This window comes from Thalassophryne amazonica, chromosome 22, assembly GCF_902500255.1.
Source record: "Thalassophryne amazonica chromosome 22, fThaAma1.1, whole genome shotgun sequence".
In the NCBI taxonomy this organism is placed as follows: domain Eukaryota; kingdom Metazoa; phylum Chordata; class Actinopteri; order Batrachoidiformes; family Batrachoididae; genus Thalassophryne; species Thalassophryne amazonica.
In genome coordinates, this window is record NC_047124.1 from 16516979 (window position 1) to 16542246 (window position 25268).

Genomic DNA, 25268 nt, shown 5'->3' on the forward strand with positions numbered 1-25268 from the left:
ACAATTTCGGTCTCAAGTCAAATTCCAACTGTGTCGTGTGGGCAGGCTCGACGATAGGAGACGTCTGTCCAAGACGAACCGGAACCACCCGATTTCCTCTGCCACCGAACCCCGGGAATACTGGAACCGCCAAGTCCCGAACTCCCAGGTGGTCTCTGCCTCCGCTCGTCGGATCCGGTACTGCTGGCGAGGAACAGACACAGTCAGACGTGGGTGCGGCTGCACCCAACAACACGTGGGGTGGAAAACACCACCTCCACCTCTAATCAGAAAACAACACTGTCTAGTAACTAGGATACTTATCAAATACGTTCCTTTCACAAATGATGAAGGGCTGGCTGAGTTCGTTACCTCCTTGGTAGAGCGATATCTCGGCAAATGAGGTGGAGATGCCGTCCTGCTGATATACCTCCTCAGTGATTGGGATCAGCTGTCTCCAGTGATAGATGACAGCTGTCATCCTGGCTGCTCCCGTAAGGTGGCAGCGCCCTCCGGTGCCTGGAGCCCGCACTCCAGGCAGGGCGCCCTCTAGTGGTGGTGGGCCAGCAGTACCTCCTCTTCAGCGGCCCACACAACATTAAAGGCTGAAAAATGCCTTTTAAACATCACAACTGTCATTTAAATTGTGAAATAATAAAATTGCATTTTCATGGCAATGCTTCATTGGAACCAATATTGTGTGGCCATAACTACTTATGGATGACTTCAGCTGGAAATGTGAATGCAGCCTGATGTTTGTCTTAACAGTGGAGGTTTGGAAACCAGTTAGCTCGATGTGGTTAACTCGACCTCCCCCCCAAAACCAACTGTCAACTTCACTGAAATTCCAAGCAATTAAGGGCAGATAAGCTGATTGGTGCTCCTCAACGATTTAAGTTCATCATATCGTGATTAACAGGATCCAAACTCTTGTTCTGTCTTGTGATTATCTGTGTTAACTCCACTGCGTTGGTTGAGAACTCTTGGATTCACACACCTTCGATCTGTCAAACCCTAAAAACATAAATTGGATGCGGTCTGTTTTTGCCTTGGACCACATCTGAACATCTGTTACTCTCCCACTTTCCTACTGGCTTGAAAAGTTCATGCATTCAGGCCCAGTTCTGCTTCAGTCCAGTTGTGACCAAACACAACTTTTAATGGCGTGTTCCACTTTACAGATAATTATTTTGACTTGAGGTTTTTCTTTTTTTATTGTCCTGCTTTAAGCTGCAGTGCTGGATTTTTATTGTCCCATGTTCGGCCGTCGTACTTGATCCAGATCCCTTCTGTTGGATTCAATTTTTCTCTTTCTAAAATGTGCTGCTCTGAAAACTTGACCTTGCCAGAGAAAACAGAGCCAGCCTGAAGCTCATAACCAAAGCCAGCATGCAAAAGTAAAAAGAAAAAAAAAGTTCCACATGGGGGGAAAAACTCTTCTCACTCTGGCATGCTAATTTACGAGTGACTTGCCAGAACATCTTAAGCGACTCCCCGTTATTTCTGCTGAATTAGCAGCGCCGGAGCCAGCGATGGTACGGCTCAAGGAGGAGCATGGAGGGTTGGAGGAGGATAACGCAGGACGGACCAGGAGAGAGAAGCCAGGAGGAGTGGAACCATTAAAAATAGCAGAAGGCGCATTCCTTTTAATGTTTTGACTTTTAGACCTTGGCAACTTTTGAGAAAGAAGAATGTCTTTTTTTTTTTCTTCTTCTTCTTCTACAAATGGAGATCTTTGAGTATTTTGAGTCTGATCATTCAAAAAAAAAAAAAACACATTTTTTCAGAGAAGCAATCATTTAAATTTGATGAAACTAATAAGTTCAAATAATAGCTGATTAGAGCTAAAACAGTTGATAAGACTAATAAGCAGTAATAAGACTTTGAATTCTCCGTACCACATTTATGTACCTATGTACCACCATGGGGGGGGGCACTATTTGTTGAAGAACCTTGGAAAATTCAAGCAAAAACAAGCAGATTTCCAGCTCCTTTGTAACCCACCTTGTTTTCAGAAAAAAAAACATCAAATATGTCTAAATAAGACTGGATAACCACAAACAAAGTAGTAATAAATACATACCCTGAAACACAGACGCATCCCTCCTGTGTTAGCTCACAGCAGCTATGTAAACTATCGCTCTGTTGTCTGGCCCTGCTCTGAATTCATATGGCCTCGTATATAAACAAAGTTATTGTCCCCTTTGATACTTCCAAGTTCTAAGAGTTTCACGTGATGGTCAGTAAAGAGCCGATCTCCATAGTCACATTTGTGTTGCTTCATTCTTTACTTGGTCTACCCATAGTCAGTAAGCAGGTAACGTTGCTAATACGAGTAGCTCGTAGCCGTTGCAAGTCTCAGGTCCACATCACAGTTGTCCTGTTGAGATCGCAAATAACCGTTGTCACTTTCTCACAAACTATTTGTGGTCACACTTCTCCAAATTCGGATAAACTTGTGCGGGATTCTCTGCAAGACTCGCATGATCCCGGCATAGGTTTCCGCTGGATGGAACACCACTTACAGAGTGTTATTTTTTCAGCAGTGCGACTGTCATAGTCCTGAAATTTTTGCGTGCCTCGATAACGACAGACTTGGAGGTATTGCACGTGATGGCAACAGTAAACAAACTCAAAAATAGTTACAAAATAAAGCACATTAGCCAGGCGCTGCTTAGTGAAAATCATCACTGCTACCTTAAGGGCGTTGATTGGCTAAAAAAAGGATGTTGATGATGCAGTGCATTCTGGGTCAGTTTTTTCCCCCTATACGAAGTCTATTAGAAAAGTATCCGACCTTATTATTTTTTTCAAAAACCATATGGATTTGAATCACGTGTGATTACATCAGACATGCTTTAACCCTCGTGGGCATGCGAGAGTTTTTTCACGCCTGTCGGTTACGTCATTCGCCTGTGGGCAGTCTTTGAGTGAGGAGTCGTCCACCCGCTCGTCGATTTTTTTCATTGTTTAGGAATGGCTCAGAGACTGTTGCTTTGTTTGATAAAATTTTTTTCAAAACTGTAAGGCACAACTGAGTGGACACCATTCAATAAATTCAGCTGGTTTTCGGTAAAAATTTTAACGGCTGATGAGAGATTTTGGTCTGGTAGTGTCGCTTTAAGGACGGTCCACGGCGCCTGACGGCGATCTGCGCTTCGAGGCGGCAGCGTCTCGCCGTTTCAAGTTGAAAACTTCCACATTTCAGGCTCTGTTGACGCAGTAAGTCGTCAGAGAACAGAGAACTTTCAGAAGAAGTCGGCATGAGGAGTTTATTCGGACATTCCATTGTTAACGGTCATTTTGTAATGAAAGAACGTGCGGGCAGAGTCGCATGTCGGGCTGGACCCGACCGCGGGGGGTCGCGGCAGGAAAAACACCTCCGTTGGAAATCTTAACGGGCAAGTTGGAACATGCCCAAGCTGTTAAACAATTTCTCAGTTACTCACTTGTTGAAAGCCATTAAAAGCCGCCTGAATTCTACAAATGGTTTTCAACACGGAGGTGTTTTTCCTGTCGCGGCGCACACAGATTTGCCGAGTCGTCACGGAAACGACTCGGCGAATTTGCGCGTACGTCTTTCATTAAAAAAATGTCCTTAAACAGTGGAATGTCCGCATAAATTCCTCATGCCGGCCTCTTCTGAATCTTCTCTGTTCTCTCATGACGTCCTGGGTGAATTAAGCCTTAAATTAGGATGTTTTCAGCTCGAAACAGGCCGACGACAGCGCCTGGAAGCGCTGCAGGACGTCCCGCTCCGTGGGAAGTCCTTACACCGACAGAAACACCCCATAATCTCTCATCAGCCGTTAAACTTTTCACAGAAAACCATCTTAATTTCTCGAATAGTGTCCACTCGGATATTCCTCACAGGTCCAGAAAAAATTTTGATAAAGCAACGCGCGCCGTCTCGAGCAGCGTGTGAAACAAAGGAATTCAGCCGAGAGGGCGGGACCACATCTCACTCAAGGCCTGCCCACAGGGAAATGACGTCACCGACACGCGTGAAAAAACTCACGCATGCGCACGAGGGTTCAAGCATGATTGGTGTAATCGCATGTCATTCAAATCCATATAGTTAAAAAAAAAAAATAAAAGGGTTGGTTTATTATCTAAGAGACCTCGTATGTAGTAGAGACTTTAAGATACAGTGTGTAGGATTTAGTATCACCTAGGGGTGGGGCTACAGATTACATCATGCCGTCACTGGTCACGATATCATTTAAATTTTTCGCTTCTATGGCGATGGGAATTCACGCTTCTTTGCCTTCTTTTGTAATAAGCAATATGTGTGACCCTATGTTTCACAAAAATAATGGTTCTCAAACTTGTTCGCCAGCACTAGCAACCAGTACACAGCATATAAGGGAGCAGCTACTGATTTCACTTGTTTTCTTTATTTGCAAAATGCTAAAGATAGACTAAGTATGTCCCTTTTATGTACCATGAAAGTAGCACTGGAGAGGAACTTTTATAATTAAATCTGCACAAGTGATTTCTTGGTATCGTGGTTGCGCGCCGATAAGAGCGCCGTGTAATCCATTTTCACCAAATGAACAGATACAGGCTGAAGATGTCTTATCTCACCGCGCTCAGAGCCTGCTTTGTGCGGGAAGTGGAAGTGTTGGAGGTTTATCTCGGTAGGATGATAGGACACCTTTCCCATATCGGCTCTCGCACTGGAGCTACAACAACACTTACAACAACAACGGCTGCACGCTCGGAAAGAAGACATATAGGCGGGGTTGATCCAGGCCGGTGAAAACCGGTCGAGCCCGCTGAAGAACCAAAACAATCTGCAGAAAATTGGACATGGGCATCTCATCCATCCCCTCTCACTTTCCCGACATTGTGAATACATTAGCAGTCGTAAGGCTCTCTCCCTCCTCGCACAGCTCCGTGATGGGTTCCAGATGAGGGCGGTAAGGGGGGGTAAAACAAAAGTGTCTGGCACCACACGGTTGCTCATGCGCAGCAGCATCAATAACTACACCACTTTATAGTGCACGAGCCTTCTCATGCCAGATTTCTTGAGTTGGGTTTCAGGCTTCTTTTCAAAAAAAGAGAGTCTCCTGCCCAGTTTATGCTTCAGTTGAGTTCAAATTACTGGAATTCAGAGACGGGGCTCGATTTAGGGTGAGTCAGGCCAAGATTTAAAGACAGCGAGGAATTCAAGGCAAGAACTAGAGATAACCGGCATCAGCTTGATTAAAAGTGGCAACTACTGCAGAGGCTGCAATCGATTATTCATCAGGTAATCAGTTTTTCCCTTAACCGCATGCCAGAAATGAAAGAAAATGCCACTTCCAGTACCTTAGACCACCTTTTCCAAGATTGGAAAAGCCTAAGCAGGTACCCTGCACAGTAATTTGAGTCCAAATTAAAAGTGCCTAAATAAGGATAAATCAATAAAACACTGATTAACTTTGATCGATCAGATCAACATAAAAGCAAGTTTGTTTTGCTTCTTATTGTCCGTACACCCATCTATTGAATATTGCACATGTCGAGGGATGATTGAAGGGAGTAATCATGTCTTCAAATGGATGATGGAAATTAGGAGCAGGTGTAGTTGTAGTTCCATGTAGCTTGAAGTGAGTCAGTTTCTTTAATTTTCAAAGCCTGGGTCTGTTGGCCACGAACCAGAGGTCCTCAATAGTCTTAAAAAAAACCTCTAAAAAAGCAAAACCTCCTTTTATAAGCTAGTATAAAAGACCATGATTGCTGCATTATGTTTATAAGTTGCTTGAATAATTATTAATTGATTATTAAAATACTTATAGATTAGCTTTTTGGCTTTAAAATTGGCTATTAAATAACAGTTTCAGCTCTTATCAGCCTGATTTGCTCAAGGTTTGAGATCCTTTTGTTGTTGTTCTGGAACATTTCACTGCCGCTTGCATTTCTACTTTGGCCAGAGGTAGCACAGAAAAAAGAATTATGGGAAAATCAAGCAGCTCTGGTGCCTTTTAACACATGCAATCCTCCCAGTGGTGTACCGACTTTGCTGCATGTTGAAAAAAGTTTGAACCAACAAATTTCGACCCAGGTAATTGCGATAAGCGACCCTAGCATGAGCGATAATATGCTATGCTAGGCTAGACCAGTGATTCTCAACCGGGGTGCCACCCAGACGCACAGATCACAAAAAGCAGGTGAGAACTCTGAACTTTAACAGCTGTTATTTTCCAAAGGTATTTATTTGTTCAGTCTTGAGCTTAATGTAGTGTTTAAGCACAAAACGAGACTGATGAGGAGAAACAATTTCAGAAATGCAACAGAAACAACCACAAATCAGAAAAAGTTGGGACTGTATGTAAAATGAAGATAAAAATAAAAATGTTGCACCATTCCCAGTTTCTCCACTCACAGAAGCCAAACGTTCTTCCAGAGTTGTGTAATTATACTACAATAGTAGAATATAAAGAAGGGGAAAAAAAGAAAAAAAAAACAGACAATATATTCGTCAATCGCAATTATTTGTCTGACAATTAATCGTCTCCAGAAATTTCTAATCGTGACAGCCCTACTTGAGATCAGAGCGCAAAATGCTTGAGGATTTTCGAAATGCAATGTTTTCTGTATCGATTTTCTATTGCGATAATTGGGTTTTGCGCAAAACCAGAGGTAATAGCATTATAATATTATTTTAGTTGGTGGTGTGCCGCAGGATTTTGTAAATATAAAAAGGGTACCGCGACTCAAAAAAAAGGTTGAAAAACACTGGGCTAGACTAACAGTGTGAAAACAGGTTCCACTCGGCTTTTCTCATCAGCCAAGCAGTGTATTGGTCAAGCCCAGAAGAAAACTGACGAGCTTACACTGCAACGCACATTTCATGTTATAGGATATATACGCTCACCAACCACTTTATTAGGTACATCTTGCTAGTACCAGGTTGGACCCCCCCTTTGCTTTCAGAACTGCCTTAATTCTTTGTGGCATAGATTCTACAAGGTGTTGGAAACATTCCTGGGAGATGTTGGTCCATATTGACATGAACGCATCTTGCAGTCACCCATTCAACCAGTCTGACATTCTCCTCTGACACCACCAAGGCATTTTCATCCACACATCTGCCACTTACTGGATATCTTCTCTTCTTTTGGACCATTCTCTGTAAATCTTAGAGATGGTTGTGTGTGAAAATCCCAGTAGATCAGCAGTTTCTGAAATATTCAGACCAGCCACACAAATCCCCTTTCTTCCTCACTCTGATGCTCGGTTAGAACTTCAAGTCATCTTCACCACATCTAGATGCCTAAATGCATTAAATTGCTGCCATGTGATTGGCTGATTAGCTATTTGTGTTAACAAGCAATTGCACAGTTGGACCGAATAAAGTGGTTGTCTTGTCTTGGGATTTTGAGTGTCTTGACTTGAGTGTGACTTCATCTCGATGTCTCTACTCCACCAAGACCTTCACATCCAGGCATCACAAGAAGGTCTAGGCTGACGCAGACTGTGAACTCCAGCCCGAATCCCAACAGTTTATTGGCGTCCTTTGCCAGGTTTCTGTATGTTTCCTTTCTGCACAAACAGAACTGAACTCTCCTGTAACTTATCTGCTTGTCTGTTTTGGCTCTACATCTCAGCAAAGCTCTGGATGTAAATCGAGGTGTTTTGTGCTCTGTCTGTTGGGAAGAGTGATAAAAAAGCCAACAAGAGACTTTAAAAAATTGGGCTTGAATGTGCTGCAGTTTGTTTTGGAATATTTTCACTTGATTTTCACTTGGAGGTAGAGTCACATATTTCTTAAATTGACCATAAAGAATCCCGCGGACTAGACTGGTACAGAGAATAATGCTGAAGTTAAAAAGCAGTGAAAAGCGGAATAACAAATAGTACTGCAGAATTTCAATGCAAAACATTAATTCATTGCCAAAATATTTCTCAGACTGCAGTCTTGAGATTGCATATGTTTTTTGGGGGAAAAGAACTGCGAGCAAGAAATGAATATAGCATACTTAATTCGATATGGTTGCACATTTCCTGAACCATCCAGTAGGTGCCAGTGTTCACCAGGTGGCACCACAGCATGTGATGATACTTTTCATACGCACTACTGAACAGTGTTATAAATATAGGCCTTTCAAAGGTTTCTGAACCATGTTTTGAGATTAAAATGATAATTTTGTGTGCCAATGAAAACTTTTGTTGGCGTTCCCATTCACACGTCCTAGCCAACATTCAATTCCAATGTTACTTTCCCATTCTGTTGTATATTTCATCCCATATTTGACCTCCCACAGTTGCTAGCTTAAGTTGTGAGCTCACGTGAAGACAGGCAGCACCTCCAACAGGTGGCAGGCATGTCTATGGGATATTACATAGGATGCATAGGGGTGGCCCAAGCCATAAAGCTAGGCATTTTTTGGGTTGTGGCCAATGTTACCAACACTGAATTGGAACACAGCCATAGTCTCACAGTTATAGAGACTGTTTGCCAGTCAGTTTGTAATACCTGCAACCAAGACAAATCAATCACGTGAACTGAGTTTAAGGCTTCGTTAACTTGGTAACTTCGAGATAGGTGAGTACGTTTGGACTTCTTTGATAGGTAATACCAGTCTTGCCTGTGCTCCATATCTTCACCCATTTATGGGTGATTCTTAGACTACAGGCACTTATTATGTCCTTTGATCATATTGTATGAAAAACAGAAAAAAAGGGGAAATTTCACACTTTTATAGTTATCTTTACAATGAAAGTGTTTTAAGAAATTTGTTCTAGTAGTCTATGATGACTTTTTCACCTTTTTTCAGCATCATTATGTGCAAATATTGCTGTTTTGTGCTTGTCCCACACCCAGACTTTTGATCTTCAATGATAAAAATTAACGGTTAAAAAAACATTTTTTCTAATGTTTTAAAATATCTCTGAATAAAATATCAGTAAAATAATCAAAACATAATTGGGGTATTCAATGTCATACAACTGTTGTGATTTTTTTTTTAACAAAATGTAGTTGTCCCACACTATTGCTGTAATTTCCACCACAACACTGTAATGTCCCTTTAAACAGTTTGTATGAAAGATTGTTTGGGTAGTTTCTATGGAGATAAACAGTGACATCAGAGCACATGTATATAGCGGCAAATCACAACAAACAGTTGCCCCAAGGCGCTTTATATTGTAAGGCAATGGTGTGGTGGAAATTACATTTACAAGGCCAGTAGTGCCCGTAGTTAAAGAATCACCCTTATAGGTTGGTCCGGGAGTTGGGCAGAGTTAGGCAGTGCTGAAATGGCAACATTTGGAGCCTTCCCATTTGTGCTTCAACCTTCAACCAGAGGGGTTGTCCAGTATATTGTAATTTCACCCGGCTCTTTATGTAATTTACTGCCCCTTACAAAGAACCACATCGATGTATTCCTCATTTTGAATTTATCGAAGGTCACGTTGAAACCGGACCGGGGTCCCAACAGTCAGCGTCTGTCTTGTGAAGTGACCACGAACGTAGTAGCTTGCACAACACTTTTATAGACTGTGGGCATTACAGTGGATGTGGTTTAGTCTCATAATTCTAATGTTATTGGCTCTCACAGATAGGGGGAGCCCTCCCTGTATCTGAAACTTGCACACGCGTGATGGAAGTGAAACTTAACTCTTATGTTTCATCTTTAAACCAGATCTCAGAGACTTCCAATCAAATAACAAAGGCAAATACTTGATCACTAACATAAAATAAGGAATTAGTACAGATATTATCTAACAATATACATTTTGTGGGAATATGTAGTACTTTTGTTTATTGTAGTCCTCTTGGATGTAATTGTTGTCTGTCATAAATTGTATTGTTGCTTATTTTGTTGTGTGGGAATGATGACATTTCTTCTCCACTGGTCTTGTAACATGTCTCTCTGAATTTTACTTTGTGCGTGGAGACTTTGTGTCATTATGTTTGTTTTAAAGAACCGAGTCCACCATGTCTGCTTTAATTTTTGTCTCCCCCGCTTTGCAGAGACCTGAGCCATAACAAATTGCAGTTGATTGACGGATCTATGTTCTCCAAAATACAACATTTGCGTGAAATGTAAGTAGGCGTTGACTTTGGAGTTGTGTGGGACAGACACAGATTCTTCAAATGACAAAACATATGACAAATTTGTCTTTTCACTATTTATTTTTCCAGAAAGCTGAACCACAATGAACTGGAGGCGATACCGGATTTGGGCCCTCACGTTTCAAACGTCACAACGCTAATTTTGTAAGTATAAGCCTTCATTTGTTCATGCTGTAGCACTCAGACTCTGCTCTGTGTAGTTGGGGTGTTTCCACCTGGTGTGCAGTGTAACAGGGTTGTCATGCTTCTTAAAGTAGTGTGTGGGAAAGCGGCTCCTCCCCCTGTTTTCCTCTACAGAACAAGCCATTTGGCTGAGTTGGTTCCCAGACAGGCCAGTCAGCGTCCTGGCGGCCAGCTCCAGACGGGTCACGTGTCTGAAGACAAATGCCGTCAACAGAAACTGATTTGTTTTGTTTGGTGGCTGTTCCTGCTCTCTGGGTATTTTTAAACCTGGAGGCACTGAAGAAAATCTGTCACGTGAAAATGGTTCAGATCCCAAATTTTTTTTAAGTTTCAGTTGAGGGACTGTATGTTTCTGTTTGGCGCCTTACTCTTAAACAGGCTTCGAGGCAGTGCAGCTTGTCAACTAGCAAATGAAAGGTGGTCAGTCTGGAAACTAGGCTCTTTTTGTAGCCCTCCAAAGTTTCAAGTTGCCTCAGTTCATTGGCTTATAAACTTTCTTTCATACTTGGACCGAAAAACTCGAATCCTGTGTTAATATTCCATTCTAGTGTTACGTGAATAACAAGACGTATGGGACGTGTGCCTTTGAGATCAAGAGGCGTCTGGGAAGAGCTTGTGGACTCATGAGGGCACTGGACAGAGGTGTTTGGCAGTGTCAATACCTTTGCAGGAGAACAAAGGTCCAAGTCTTTTGGGTTCTGGTGGTTCCTGTCTTACAGATCCTTGGTTATTGCTGGAATGACTGTGTCAGATGAGTGGTTACCTAAGAGAATCAAATGGGAGCACTAGCCACAACATTTTAGCCATGTGGTGCATTTTCTTGGGTATGATCCAGCATGCAGGAGCCTCAGTGTTGATGACCCCAGCAGCTGGAGAAAGCCAAGAGGACACCCGCATTTTACCAGGCTGCGGCAGATAGATCATTACTTTGGAGAGGTGAGAAACGACTGGTTGTCTGCCTGGTTGGTAACCATCCAGGACCCACCAGGGGAAATTACAGGCAAGTTATTGCTGGCACAATATCTTTTCCAAGTCTTAACTCGATAGACTTGCTTGGTGACATTAGTAACAGTAGTTTCCCATCAAAACTGTGTGCCATTTTTGTTTTGTCGTTGTTTCGGCTGAGCTTTTCTGTGTAATTCTCCCATGCTTACACTGCTTCTGTGGTTGCATCTTGCGGTTTGGTCGCATTCATTTTGAATAGCATCCAACAGGAAGGCTTCAAAATACTCGTAATATCACAACTGCGGTTTCATAATTAACATACAAGTATGTTCATTCCTTTAAAAGCGCTCGGCTGCCAAAGCGAGTTCACTTTTTGCTGTTCAGTCAGAAGAAGGAGCATTTGACTTGTCGCAATCCATCGAGTTCAGCTTTAAACCAGAAGATGATCTGGAATATTGTTGTGCAATGCACTCTTTCAAAACACCAGATATTAGTGTGTAAAACCTCAACAATTTTATTTGCTTTCTGCAGCGTGTCTCTCCAAACCAACCGCTGTGAAGTTATTATGGAAGAATGTATCCCTCTCCTGGCGTGTTCTTCATCAAGCCCCAACACGATGTCTGCGGAAGCCATGGGGCGTTCAGCCACCGACAGTTTGTTTTCTCATTTAGTGCAGGAGTGTCACCTCCAGCTATAAGTTTCCTCTGTGCAGAGGAAGATGGGTGGGACATTGCTTTTTTTTTATTTTTTATTTTTATTTGAGATGAGCTACTCCAAAAGCAGACGTCATACGTCACAAACTTCTTTTGCAGTTGTTTTGAGCTGCACATCTCAGATGTTCAGACTCCGTCTTCTCAGCAGAAACTATTTGGATCAGAAAATAAGTGCCTGTCTTGAATGGAAGAAAAACACCTGGCGCGACCGCCTGCCAGACACGGCGAGAGCTCAGATTCTTTGCTTTGTGTGCTGTCCAAGTACCCTTGAGCAAATCACTCAAGTGCAAAGGTTCACTTTAAAAAGTATAGTCTTCTTCCAAGCCATAAATTGTCTACTTACTTTGAGGATAGAGTTTTGGTTTATTTGGAGTCATGCAAACGCGAACCAAACACCAGATACTTATTATTGCTGAGAACATGAAATATCACAAAATATAAAACAGCAAGTATCACTGAAAACCTTTGACACTAAAACTAAGTGCTGCTGGGAAGTATTTTTATCTTAAGGCCTCTTTCCATCCATTGATTTGACAGGTTGAGAGCGCAGAATGTTTATACTCATAGTTTGGTTTGTTTGGTGCAAACTAGCCTGGGGGGGGCTCGGTTCCGATTCCACGTGGACGGTGGTGGTGAGAATGCAACTGAACCAAAAAAAAAATCTGATGTTGTGTAATTAGTTTTCTTCTGGAAACACACTACAGAATAACTTGTGGGTTGACGTAGGCCCTCAGTCAAAGTTGGTCAAGTCTGCAGAGCTTCAGAAGTGTCCGGCAAACTCATCGATTCTGCAAGAAAATTGTTGGTACTAAACCAAATGATGCTAACATTCATGCTGAAATTAGCAACTCATTTTAGTAGACGCCTAAATCTACCACTAAGACCAATACCCCAGGATGTTTGACCAATGAGGGCGACAGTATGCCCACATACGGCTTTTATTTACACAGTTGTAACATTGTAACATTTTGGTTCCTGACCTGGTATTAAACAAATTCACTCTACTAAGGAATTCCCAATCAAGATTTAATTTAATTTTTTTTGCTCCCCATCCCGATCTAATATTTAATATTGGGGTGGAATGATATATCACATATCATGATAACTATATTGTGGAGCCTATATTGAACCATATATATATATATATATATATATATATATTTTATGAGAATCATGATATCATGAAAAGTTGACTACTGCTTGGCTAAAACAAAGATCTCTTGCACAAGAAACATAACTGATTTCTAAAACATACAAATAGGAAACCGATAACATCAAAGATTATAATTTATTCTTCAGATAATTTGTTTCTTTCAAGTTACCATTAGTGTGAACAGCAGTCTAAGTATCATGGCGTGGGAATTTAATATTGAGTATCTACCGATATAGAGTCCCAATTCAATATCGGATTTTCCTAGATACCCCAAATACATTAATATCATTCCAGTCTGTTTGACAATTGTTCAGCTCTACAATACATTAAGAAATACCTGCAGTCTGAGCTGCTTTCTAATTTTTTTTTTTTTTACCTCTTAAACCCCAGAGTCCCCAGATTTCGGGACTTGCCCTGTTTTGGAACATTTGAACACTCATAACTAACCAATGCTAACTAACCTTGTACAAGCTGAGAAATAAATCATAATGTATGGTTATGTGAGTTTGGTGAAATAGGCTCTCGGACTTAAGGGGTTAAATAAACAATACAAACTAATGTTTTAAATATGGCTCTTAGTGTCTCCAGTTAGTCCAGCATTATTCTCAATAGAATGAGGAAATAATGGACAAGCCATAATTCTGTGGCACAGCTACATCACATCAGGACCAGTAAAGTGCTACCAGACATGTCCAAATGTTGCGGACATGTCACACCCAATACCGATCTTTGAGATCAGTTTGGGACATCCGCAAATTATACTGTAGGTGTGAAAGTACCCAAAGAATAAATAACATCTTTAAATGTTTTGTGCAATCTAGCAAATGTAATAAATAAATAAAATAGCCTACTTGACTTTTGTCTGCTATTGAAAGAGCATTTTATAAATCATGGAAAATAAAACCCTCAAAGAAACTTAAGATTCACTCAAACTGGCTGTTGGCTCTCACACTCTTCCTTCAGATCAGGCAGCGTTTGAGATTTTTCTCTGCAGTGAAACGTTCTCCAGAATTTCTCTCCCTCCTTCATTTTCTCCAGCCTGGGAGGGTAGTAAAGTGGGGGGGAAAAAAGACCTCGAGGTATCGAATACCACTTATTCAAACAGCCAGTCAGACAGAGCGGCAGCTCTCGTCAACTCCTTTGACCTCGCAGCTCTGAGTAAAAACAAACGGCAATAACCCTGCAGCTGGTAGTAATTGAGTCGTGATCATTTTAATTAATTGAACAATTTCCCAGGAATTTATGGAGGGGGTGAACCCCACCACAACCCAATCTGTCTGCCTGCATTCAGGAGGGTTCGACAAATGACCTGCAGATTCCAGGTCTGATTAGGAATTTAAGATCGCCAATGTCTCGGTACGTTATGAATTGAAGATAAGTGATATTTTTGGAATAAAAACCAAGTTATGTTTACCTCAAAGTAATCCTGTGTTAGAATCAGTTATTTTCTTTAATTTCATTAAATAACTACTTAAAAAGCTCCAAGTTGTTATGCTTGAGAGCTGAAGGCATTTCTGAGTGTTTGACAAAGGTACCAGAGCAGGTATGGGATAAAATAGCACTTGGGCTACCCAGTGTAGACCTGGGTTTGATTCCCAGTTATGGCACCTGTCTGTGTCTTTGGACAAGACACTTCACCTGCATTGTCCCAGTCCACCCAACTGTAGAAGGGGTACCACCTTTGGCAGAGGAAATACAACTTGTAGTTTCCATCCCTGTTGAAAGACAATACTCTTGATCTTGGCAGTGGAGTTGGAGTGGTGAAGGTGAGGGTATGTCACCCTACTTCTTTGACATTTCATTGATGAGACTGCAGTGTCTTGTCGGGGCTCAGCAGTGAGACCTGGCATCTCAAGTGATTCCTTACCCTCCTGTCTTCATCTTCCAGTCCAATTATAATCTTTCCTTTTGATCTATAGCCCCTCGTTTCCACTCCATTCACAAGGACATGATTGCTTGTTGGAGGATCCAACCCCTCACCCTCATCTTCTTCAGTTGACTGATTATGGATGGAGAAACAAATCTTCATCATCTCACTTCTACAGGGAAAATCCTGATCCTCCATCCATTCTTGGCAGCTTCATTTGCCAATTCAGAGAACCACAATTTGACTCTTTTCTGTCATGCGCTTCTTCAACACCACCTATCCATAGTACTGTCAATTCCACACCATATGCTGGCTTGGCTGTCATGACCTGGCACCACGTCCAGTCTCATTCTCCATTCTTGAGCGGCCTGAAGGATTTCTGCAGGATGCTTGCATCCTTTGATGTTATATGGTGCTCTGCAGGCTGGCCTGCTGGTACAAATGTGAAGCAGAATTAAGACTGAGCCACCAAGGCTGATCAGGTTTGGCAGGTTTCCTGGAAGCGCGACCTAGAGAACGTATCTGATGCATTTATGACGTGCCGACGTGGTCCCACAAATGATTTCATGTTATTTCAGACAAGACAAGTCGACGTTTCATGAATCCACAGATCCTCTGTTGATGCAATGTTGACATTGACGTTGACATGATCCTCGCTGCCCCGGTGTGGAGCCGATGTGTTAAGATGATCAGTCCATTTGAGTGAGATATGTGCACGATTTAATATGGCGTCTCCACAGCGAACGCAGTCCTGGTTTTCATTACAGGCGCCAGTGCACGGAGAGGGAGTCATCAGATGGCTTCTCAAAACTCTGTTCTTTTTCCAATAGGAAATACCACACACATGCACACCAGTGCACCGCACTGTGCGCACACACTCACTACGAATGAGGCGGTTTCAGGGAAAAAGCAGTTTTCCATTTAAAGTGCTTCCTGCATTAAGAGCTGAATTTGTTCCTCAGTGGTGAAAAAAAAATCCCTCAGAGTATAAGGGAACAACAATAACAACAACACAGCTTCATATAATAATATATCTGAATTTGGCACAACAGCGCCACTTTCCAGTGTGCTCAGTTTGGAGGGTTATATCACCAAATGTTATGGATGACCCCAGATTTACGACGGCCGCACTGAATTCCACCAATTACATGCTCCACAGCATTCCCAAACTCAAGAATGCTGGGCCCACTTTGAAGTCAGATTTATATATATATATATATATATATATATATATATATATATATATATATATATAAAAATCATATCCTGTTGAAATCCTATGGCTTCGTTATTATTATTATTATTGTTTGGCGTTATATTTAGGTCATTTAAAACTTTATTGCAAAATTGATGTATTTTTAGGGACCTCAAGGCCCACCTGCAATGCCTTCATGGCCCACCAGGGGCCACAGTTCACACGTTGGGAATCACTGCGCTATAGTTTAAATATTCATCATTGCTGCACTTCACACAACCTTCAAAAAGGCTGAAAAGATATTTTCCTAATTTTCCAAAGCTAGCGCGCTCACCTGAATAAAAATTTCTCTTTATAACCTAAAAAGGGCCAGAGTTTGTAGCAAATATTTAATTGCAGATTTATTCACATTGTTTGTGTCATTTATTCCTATCTTTGTCAAAAATCTAGGCATGTAACCTGTAAAATGCAGTGTTAATTCATGGATAAATTGATAGATGAGACTATATCCTCCATTTTAGCACAATAACTTAAAATAATAAACACTATAATCTTGTAAGTCACCACATTAAAATGACATATAATGAACTTATACTGATTCAAATTTAGTCACCGCTGATGCACAAGATCAGAAAAGAAACAGAAAAGCTGTTCTGTGCATGTTGTATACTACAACCCCTGGCAAAAATTATGGAATCACCGGCCTCGGAGGATGTTCATTCAGTTGTTTAATTTTGTAGAAAAAAAGCAGATCACAGACATGACACAAAACTAAAGTCATTTCAAATGGCAACTTTCTGGCTTTAAGAAACACTATGAGAAATCAAGAAGAAAAGATTGTGGCAGTCAGTAACGGTTACTTTTTTAGACCAAGCAAAGGAAAAAAATATGGAATCACTCAATTCTGAGGAAAAAATTATGGAATCACCCTGTAAATTTTCATCCACAAAACTAACACCTGCATCATATCAGATCTGCTCGTTAGTCTGCATCTAAAAAGGAGTGAACACACCTTGGAGAGCTGTTGCACCAAGTGGACTGACATGAATCATGGCTCCAACATGAGAGATGTCAATTGAAACAAAGGAGAGGATTATCAAACTCTTAAAAGAGAGTAAATCATCACGCAATGTTGCAAAAGATGTTGGTTGTTCACAGTCAGCTGTGTCTAAACTCTGGACCAAATACAAACAACATGGGAAGGTTGTTAAAGGCAAACATACTGGTAGACCAAGGAAGACAAAGCGTCAAGACAGAAAACCTAAAGCAATATGTCTCAAAAATCGAAAAATGTACAACAAAACAAATGAGGAACGAATGGGAGGAAACTGGAGTCAACGTCTGTGACCGAACTGTAAGAAACCGTCTAAAGGAAATGGGATTTACATACAGAAAAGCTAAACGAAAGGCATCATTAACACCTAAACAGAAAAAAACAAGGTTACAATGGGCTAAGGAAAAGCAATTGTGGACTGTGGATGACTGGATGAAAGTCATATTCAGTGATGAATCTCGAATCTGCATTGGGCAAGGTGATGATGCTGGAACTTTTGTTTGGTGCCTTTCCAATGAGATTTATAAAGATGACTGCCTGAAGAGAACATGTAAATTTCCACAGTCATTGATGATATGGGGCTGCATGTCAGGTAAAGGCACTGGGGAGATGGCTGTCATTACATCATCAATAAATGCACAAGTTTATGTTGATATTTTGGACAATTGAAAGACACTTTTCCTATCCCATCAATTGAAAGGATGTTTGGGGATGATGAAATCATTTTTCAAGATGATAATGCATCTTGCCATAGAGCAAAAATGGCAAAAACATTCCTTGCAAAAAGACACATAGGGTCAATGTCATGGCATAGGGTCAGTGTCAATGAGCAGATCTGATTTGATTGCAGGTGGTTAATTTGGGGGATGAAAATTTACAGGGTGATTCCATAATTTTTTCCTCAGAATTGAGTGATTCCATATTTTTTTCCTCTGCTTGGTCTAAAAAAGTAACCATTACTGACTGCCACAATCTTTTTTTTCTTGATTTCTTATAGTGTTTCTTAAAACCAGAAAGTTGCCATTTGAAATGACTTTAGTTTTGTGTCATGTCTGTGATCTGCTTTTTTTCTACAAAATTAAACAATCTGAATGAACATCTTCTGAGGCCGGTGATTCCATAATTTTTGCCAGGGGTTGTATATACCTATCTGCCACCTGCTAAACTTTTCTGGGATTGTTTCAGTGAATAATCTTGCCACATGCATGGTGGAATATATATGTGTAGCTTGAACTTATCTTGTTATAGACTTATTTGCAATGTCTAGGTTTTTTCACCTGCAAGGCCAGCAGACCTAGGAGGCCACTCACTGGAATACAGATGTTTAGAGACTCAGACAGTATACTGTGTGTAGAACATAAGATGCAACACGCTGCTTTTTGTAAACATTTGTTCAATTATCCAAATCTACTTTTGTATGCAGTGGTAGGCTTTCAGGAAATTTGGAGATAATCGTTTCAAAGCAGGCTTTGCTGTGAATATTTTGCTGTGCCTATTGCTGACAGAAAGTGACTTGGGGATAAATTGTCTGATGCTACTGTTATATGTAAAATATGGAGTTTCTCAAGGATCTGTTCTTGGTCCTATTTTATTTAACTACCTGGTAAAGCTGGTTTTTATAACTGAAAAATGATAGAGAACAAAAATTTGGTTGACTTCCTTCTAGGTACATCATTAGTGTGCAGAACTCAAATCCACATTATGTCGACTCTATAATCATCTAATTTAAGAAAAAAAAATGTTTGACACAAGTGAGAATTTTTTGACAGTTGAGTCAGATTTTTCTGTATCCAAGTACCTGCGTAAATCTAAATATCTAAAGACATACAGGAATATTTTGGCAAGATCCAGATTTTGGAATGTCTTGAACCCCCCCCCCCCCCCCTTTTTTTTCCCCTCAAATATGTATGGAGGAAGAATGCGGTTGACTACAGGAGAACAGCATTGGTTTTGTGTCTGTTTGCTGCTTTCCTTGGTTTAAAAATTAACACATATTTTTGCTGAAGAAGCCTTGGGCTGTTGTTAACACACATTTAGTCTTCCGTTGACTCAAGCTAATGGCAGCAAAGCCCTGCAGGCACATTGTTAATGGGTGTATAATTATGTTATCTGATAGGAAATTAGATGAACAAATTTGAAGTGCATGTAATCAGTGTGCAGTGGTTGGTTCTATCTATTGTAGCCAATTGACACTTGAAGGCCTGACTGCAGTGTAGCTCTTTGCAGATGTACGGATGACAACAACATGGTTTAAACATGCATTCAGCCTATGTTGTTGCACTTTTCCTGGCTTGCATTTGCACATCTGTGAACGGCCAACTTAATGTTTGAAGGTTCTCTAATGAAGGTATTTTTTACTCAGTCAGATGAAACCATTTATCATGATAGTTATGTCTGCAATTAGTCAGTTTTTTTGGTTTATTTTGTTTTGCTTGAGCTTATGTGTTTTTCAGTCAGGTTAGCTTTTAAACTCTCTGCTGGTGCCACACATTGGCACATCCCACCACCCTCGCTGAGCTTTTCTGGGTCATGGTTGGCAATCACCCAGGCAGACCTTTTGATCCATTCCTACCTCCTGGAAAGCAGCCATCTATGACACATGGGCATACCATTGGCCTTGTCTCGTTGCTGAGGTCATCAGCACCTGTGTGCTGGATCATTCATTCTCAAGAAAGTGCACCACATGGCCATGATGTCATGCCAATGTTCCTTCATATTGCAAGCAGTGTGCCTTGTGACTCACTTAACACAAATTCTTTCCAGTGATACCCAAAGATTCTCAGAAGAGATCTATTACCAAAGCCATCTGATCTGGTCTTTGTCTTAGATCACCGGATAGAGTCCAAGTCTCCATACAGTGCATTTAGAAGGACCAGAGCTCCAAAAACATTGACTTTGTTGTCCCGCAAAGGTTACTGTGTCATCAAACACCTCTGTCTAGCGACCACATGATTCCATAAGTTCTACCCAAACATCTCTCTACCTCATAAGCCAAGCTCCAGGAATATCTGTCCAGGAAGTCATTGAAAGCTTGGATTGTATGTTTCCTAAATTGAAATGGTCCAACTCCTTGTCACTCAACTTTATACCTCTTGAGTACACCATGCATGGTTTTGAAGGAGGTCATGTGTGTTGCCATGGTTGTTGATTCCTCTCAGAAATACCTTCAGATCCCACCAACAGTGTTTCAGAAGTGCCCATAGGCCTCAGCGCTTTTTACGTAGTTACTTCCTACTATATTGTGTATAAACTGGTTTCTGCTGAACTGCTTTGTCAGCCTTTAACTGACTATGAGCCAGCTTTGGTACCCTTGTCTTAAATAGTATCCACCACAAAAAAAGTTAGTTTGTTTTAATGCAATTTTCTTGTATTGGGACCTGAGTTTTTCCAGTTTAATGCCACCAGTGGCACAGAACTTGCTGAAAATTGGCATTGATTGGTGAATATTTTCAAGGCAGCATCTCACCCTGCCAGCATCCAAACATCAGTGTCCCATCTACTTATCCTCACCAGCCCCTTCCCCTTTGCACAGCTTCAAGTCATCCCTGAAAGAAACTGGAAAGACTGGTTCTTTCTCAGCAGGCTGCTTTCCTCCTTTCAGCAGCTAGTCAGTGGAACATGAAAACTGAGATACGGTGGTGTACAGCACCTTTGTTTGGAACCTGGGGGCTGCGGTTCAAGGAAAGCCCTGTGCAAATTTCCAAACAAAAGAGCCGCCAGAACTGTTTTTCTTGCATACGATGAGTTAAAGTTTTACCACATCCTCACAGTAATTTATAAATTGAAAGCTTTTTAAGTCAGGTAGGTTTGATGTTGTCATGTTCCTACTTGTTTGCCGCACAAAATTTGACCCAAGTCAGGAGTTAGCCAGTATTGGTGCAGAACTCTCCAAGTAGTGTGCCGTCCGCTCTCTGTGTGAGAGTATGATGTTTAGCCAAGGGTGTTGTACTTTCCAAATGGTGAACCTAGTTTCTATGGAAATATTTATGCTGTCAGCAGTCAACATAGGTGGAAAATGGGTCAGAGTTCTGTAATACCACACAGTTCTTTGACTAGGTGACACATCTCAGTTTCACAGCACTGTGGTGCCATGTTGTCTCTACATTGATGGTGTGTGAATGAATAAATATAAAACCTAAGATTGAAATTAAAATAAGGAGCAAAGTATAAGAGTCAAAGTATTGCTTGGTGTGTAAAAAGTATAAGATCGAAACACGTTGATGAGTTTATGGAGTCATGACGTTGCTGTATAGAGGTGTGTGGTGATGTCAGAATGTTTTCTGGGAGACAAAATACAAGTCTTTAGAGCCCTTGAGCTTCTAGTCTTACTCTATTGTTATGAGACCTGGAGCTTAGCTAGCGACTGAAGAAGAAGAAGAAGACTAGGTGGCCAGTCTTGATAATCTATGGCGCATGATCTAAACTGCATTGCACAAGTGCCCTAAAGGTGTGGCCATCTCATTTTTTGCCATTTACACAAGTTGTCATCTCAATCATGGCTGAGTTTTGTGTATCTCAAATATAAGAAAAAGCATAGCACACTCAAAATATTGATGTCCTGCCGCTGTTTTATTTCATAATACGTTTCGGCCAAAGGCCTTCGTCAGATTACAGCTTCAGTTGGACCAAGTGTTCAGAATTGTTTGTCAACCCAGGTGCTCAGTTTGAGTTTTGTGTATAACATGAAATAAACCGGTCTTGAAGGGCCAGTGTGCACCATGAAACTGGACACAAGTGAGAGGGTTTCTGGCGAATCTCCTTGAGGTGTAGCAGTGACAAGGTTTTTTTTATATTGTTCCATTCATGTTTCATTTTATTTCATTGAATGGTTGTTTTTAGTTTGGTTCAAGCAGAATGTATACATGCATTGTGAACCCACTTATGTAAGGTGCATCTAATGTTGCACAATATAACAAGAGCAATCTGAGATTTCTGACAATCCGGAGAGAACAACAGAATAACAGAACAACTTTGCACTCCTAGTCTAGGCTGTAGTTACCTATGGCACAGTTGCTATCTGATTCCTCGTGATAACATCCTATGATTACTGTACCGAACCCCCACTTCATTTTAAGACCAACGTGCCCGTGGATTTCAGTCATTTAGCATCAATGTTCAGTTTCATTAAAATTGTACTTGGTAAAAATGACCCAAATCCAAGTGGAAAAACTAATAAGAAAGCTCACAGCTCTATGCTTGGGAAGGTGTTGCTGGATGGGGGGGGCTGTTGCAATGAATACTCAAAACCAGGCCTTTAGCTGCTCACATTGGATGGAATTCCTGCCTCCCCCCGTCACTTTCTTTACTGCAGAGTCTCATGCACAAAGACGGCAACTGTACCGGCACTGTTTATAACTAAGCAGTCCCTGCACTGCAATTTAGGAGGCGTGCAGTTCAGGAAATTGCTGGCCTCTGCCGAGCATGCTTTTCACTGAGGGAATGGTATTCATCAGCCAAGTAATTGGCAGGTTACAATTTTAAATACCTTGTTAGTAATTACCTTATAAACAAAATAACACATCACTAAACCCAAAGGTTGTTTGGGCCTGTTGTGAAAAACGATAGCGATGACACCGATCCATTTGTTGGCGTTCGTGTAATGTAATGTCAAGGTAATAAAAAATAGAAATCTTTGACGTTGGGTGGTAAGTGTTAGTGTTCCACACTTGAGAGAGTTTGTCATTTTTTAATACCACAGGCTTGAGGAACTTGACTGTTTGTGTATTTGGCTACATGAAACTGGTTTTCATCCGCTAGTCAAATACACAGTATTTTTGCCGTTTATTGGAGCTATGGTGTCTGTTATTTTCAGAGCAAACAACAAGATCACCAGGATCTCTGTTGAGCGGCTGACGCCTTTCCACGCTCTGGAAACACTCGACCTCAGCAACAACAACATCGTGGATGTAAAGGCCAACTCCTTCCCGCTCTTCCTCTGAAGAACTTGTGAGTTGTTGCTATTTGTGATGGGTGTTCCATTATTAAAATACTAATCATGTGCTGAAGGATGAATTTTCTTCTGGATCAGTGGTTTTGGTCTGGTTTCCTGAAGTACTAGACAAAAGGGGGGTCCCAACGTCTGAAAATTTCATTTTCAAAAAAATCGGTGGGGTCTACAGGGGATGTCACCCATGGCTGTTTGGAAATGTGCATATACGCATCAGCCACTTTATTAGGTACACCTTGTTAGTAACGATTGAACCCCCTTAATTCTTCATGGCATAGATTCAAACAAGGTCTTGGAAACATTCCTCAGAGATGTTGGTGTATATTGACATGATGGCATCGTGCGGTCACCCATTCAACCAGTCTGCTCATTCTCCTCGAACCTCAACAAGGGATTTTCGTCCACATAGCTGCCCACTCATGGATAGCCTTCTTTTTTTCGGACCAGTCTCTGTAAACCTTAAGGGTGGGTTGTGCATGAAAATCCAAGTAGATCAGCAGTTTCTGAAATACTCAGACTAGGCCTTCTAGCACCAACAACCGTGCCACGTTCAACAGTGATGAAAGTTTTCCGTAAATTCCCGGAAATCCAGGTTTTTATTTACGTGGTGAACGTTTCTGGGTTATTTTTAATAGCATATGTCAGAATCCATTAATGCTCCACCCCCAGACAGTCGGTGGTGGCAATGCACCATGTTGGTTTGCAAACCGCCAATACACACAAGACAAAGAAGAAGAAATGTTATTTTTTTTTCCTGGCATGTGTCGGATTTAGTCTGTGGTCTGTCTTCACAATGTTTGTAAAATTGTTTGGAAATGTCTCTGATGAGATGCCACAGTGGATATTAAGTCTTACGTTTTCACGTCCTGATCCCAGAAAACGTAACGAGGCGCCGCTCAACCACACAAGCAGCAAATGAGAGACACTGTTACAAATATTACCGCATTGTGATGAAACGACAAAGGAAATGGATAAAATGTTGTTATGCTGCGGGACACTAAAGTTCATCATGAATAAATTCAAAGAAGTTGGTTCGACCAAAAGCACAAAAACGCTGCCTTTTTTTAAAGTCATCATTTATACAGAAAAGCTAAGGCTTTAATTTTATTATATCAGTTTTTCATTGTCAGTTGACGTTATTTAAGTTATTTCACACAAATTAAACTCTGTGCTGAATTGACTTCAGTCTCCTTGCAAACGTGTTGTTTGCCTGCTAAATCTGCATGTTATGGCTTCTTGTTACATGTGTGAAATATTAATGTGAATTAAAATATGATAAATATTTAACATGCTCATAGTAGTCAAATGTTGATGTGAAAAACGTTTGTTCATCGTTTTTCACAACGCATACGTTGTAAGTATCAGCACTGGATAGAAAAATCTGTTTTATTGCGTTTCCCATTTATAGAAGTGAATAAGAATCTAATTTAACTAAAAGTGATATTGGTGACTTAATGAACAGTGGATGCAGCTTTACTTGTATCAAATTTTATTTTGGTTTATTTTAAGACACTATTAGTTGTTATAAAAGCACAAATTACTGACGCCAAATGTTTAGATAAATTCGGAGAGAGAACAGGAACAGGCCAATGTGAATATGTGGTCTTATCAAATAGTAAGAACACTGAATTCTAATCCATGTGACAGACTGTGTATTATAGTTTTGTCATCTTGCCAGTATGGAAAAATAGTCTTTTCACACAAGTTGTGGGAAAAGACTCTTGTCTGGGATGGAAAAATTGACCCAGCCCAACAAAAATGTAATTTTTTTGGAGCTTTTTTGGTCGATAAATAGACCTGAAAATGCACCAGAATGCATCTGAGATTTAAAATTTTTCTGGGGCAGAACCCTCACACCCCCCATGGGGCTCCAGGTCTTCAAAGTCACTTAATTCCCCTTTTTTCTCCATTCTGATGCTCAGTTTAAACTTCAGCAAGCTGTCTTCACCACATCTAGATGCCTAAATATATTGAGTTGCTGCCATGTAATTGGCTGATTAGCTATTTGTGTTAACAAGCAGTTGTGCAGGTGTACCTAATAAAGTGGTCGGTGACTGTATATGAAACAGATTACATGTCTGACAAGGCAGGAAAGCTACAAAAGGGACCACAGCAGCTTAAATTTAGTGTTGGCACAGCCACAGTGAAAGCTGGAGTTGTTTTTTT

The 25268-nt window shown here is 40.9% G+C and overlaps 1 protein-coding gene and 1 long non-coding RNA gene across 2 annotated transcripts in view; one reads left to right on the top strand and one right to left on the bottom strand.

Moving 5' to 3' along the window:
- Window positions 1–25268, top strand: part of LOC117503837 (leucine-rich repeats and immunoglobulin-like domains protein 3) — a 30068-nt gene that overhangs the window by 4626 nt on the left and 174 nt on the right. Inside the window, exons 2-4 of the mRNA XM_034163100.1 lie at window positions 9944–10015; window positions 10115–10189; window positions 22968–23101. Of these exons, the coding sequence (XP_034018991.1) occupies window positions 9944–10015; window positions 10115–10189; window positions 22968–23094 (274 nt within the window). The 3' untranslated portion in view covers window positions 23095–23101. The remainder of the gene's footprint in view (window positions 1–9943; window positions 10016–10114; window positions 10190–22967; window positions 23102–25268) is intronic.
- On the bottom strand, window positions 5006–5627 carry LOC117503838. The gene is made up of 2 exons (XR_004558681.1): window positions 5343–5627; window positions 5006–5292 (listed from the first exon to the last, which is right to left on the bottom strand). It is a non-coding gene; the product is annotated as an uncharacterized LOC117503838 (long non-coding RNA).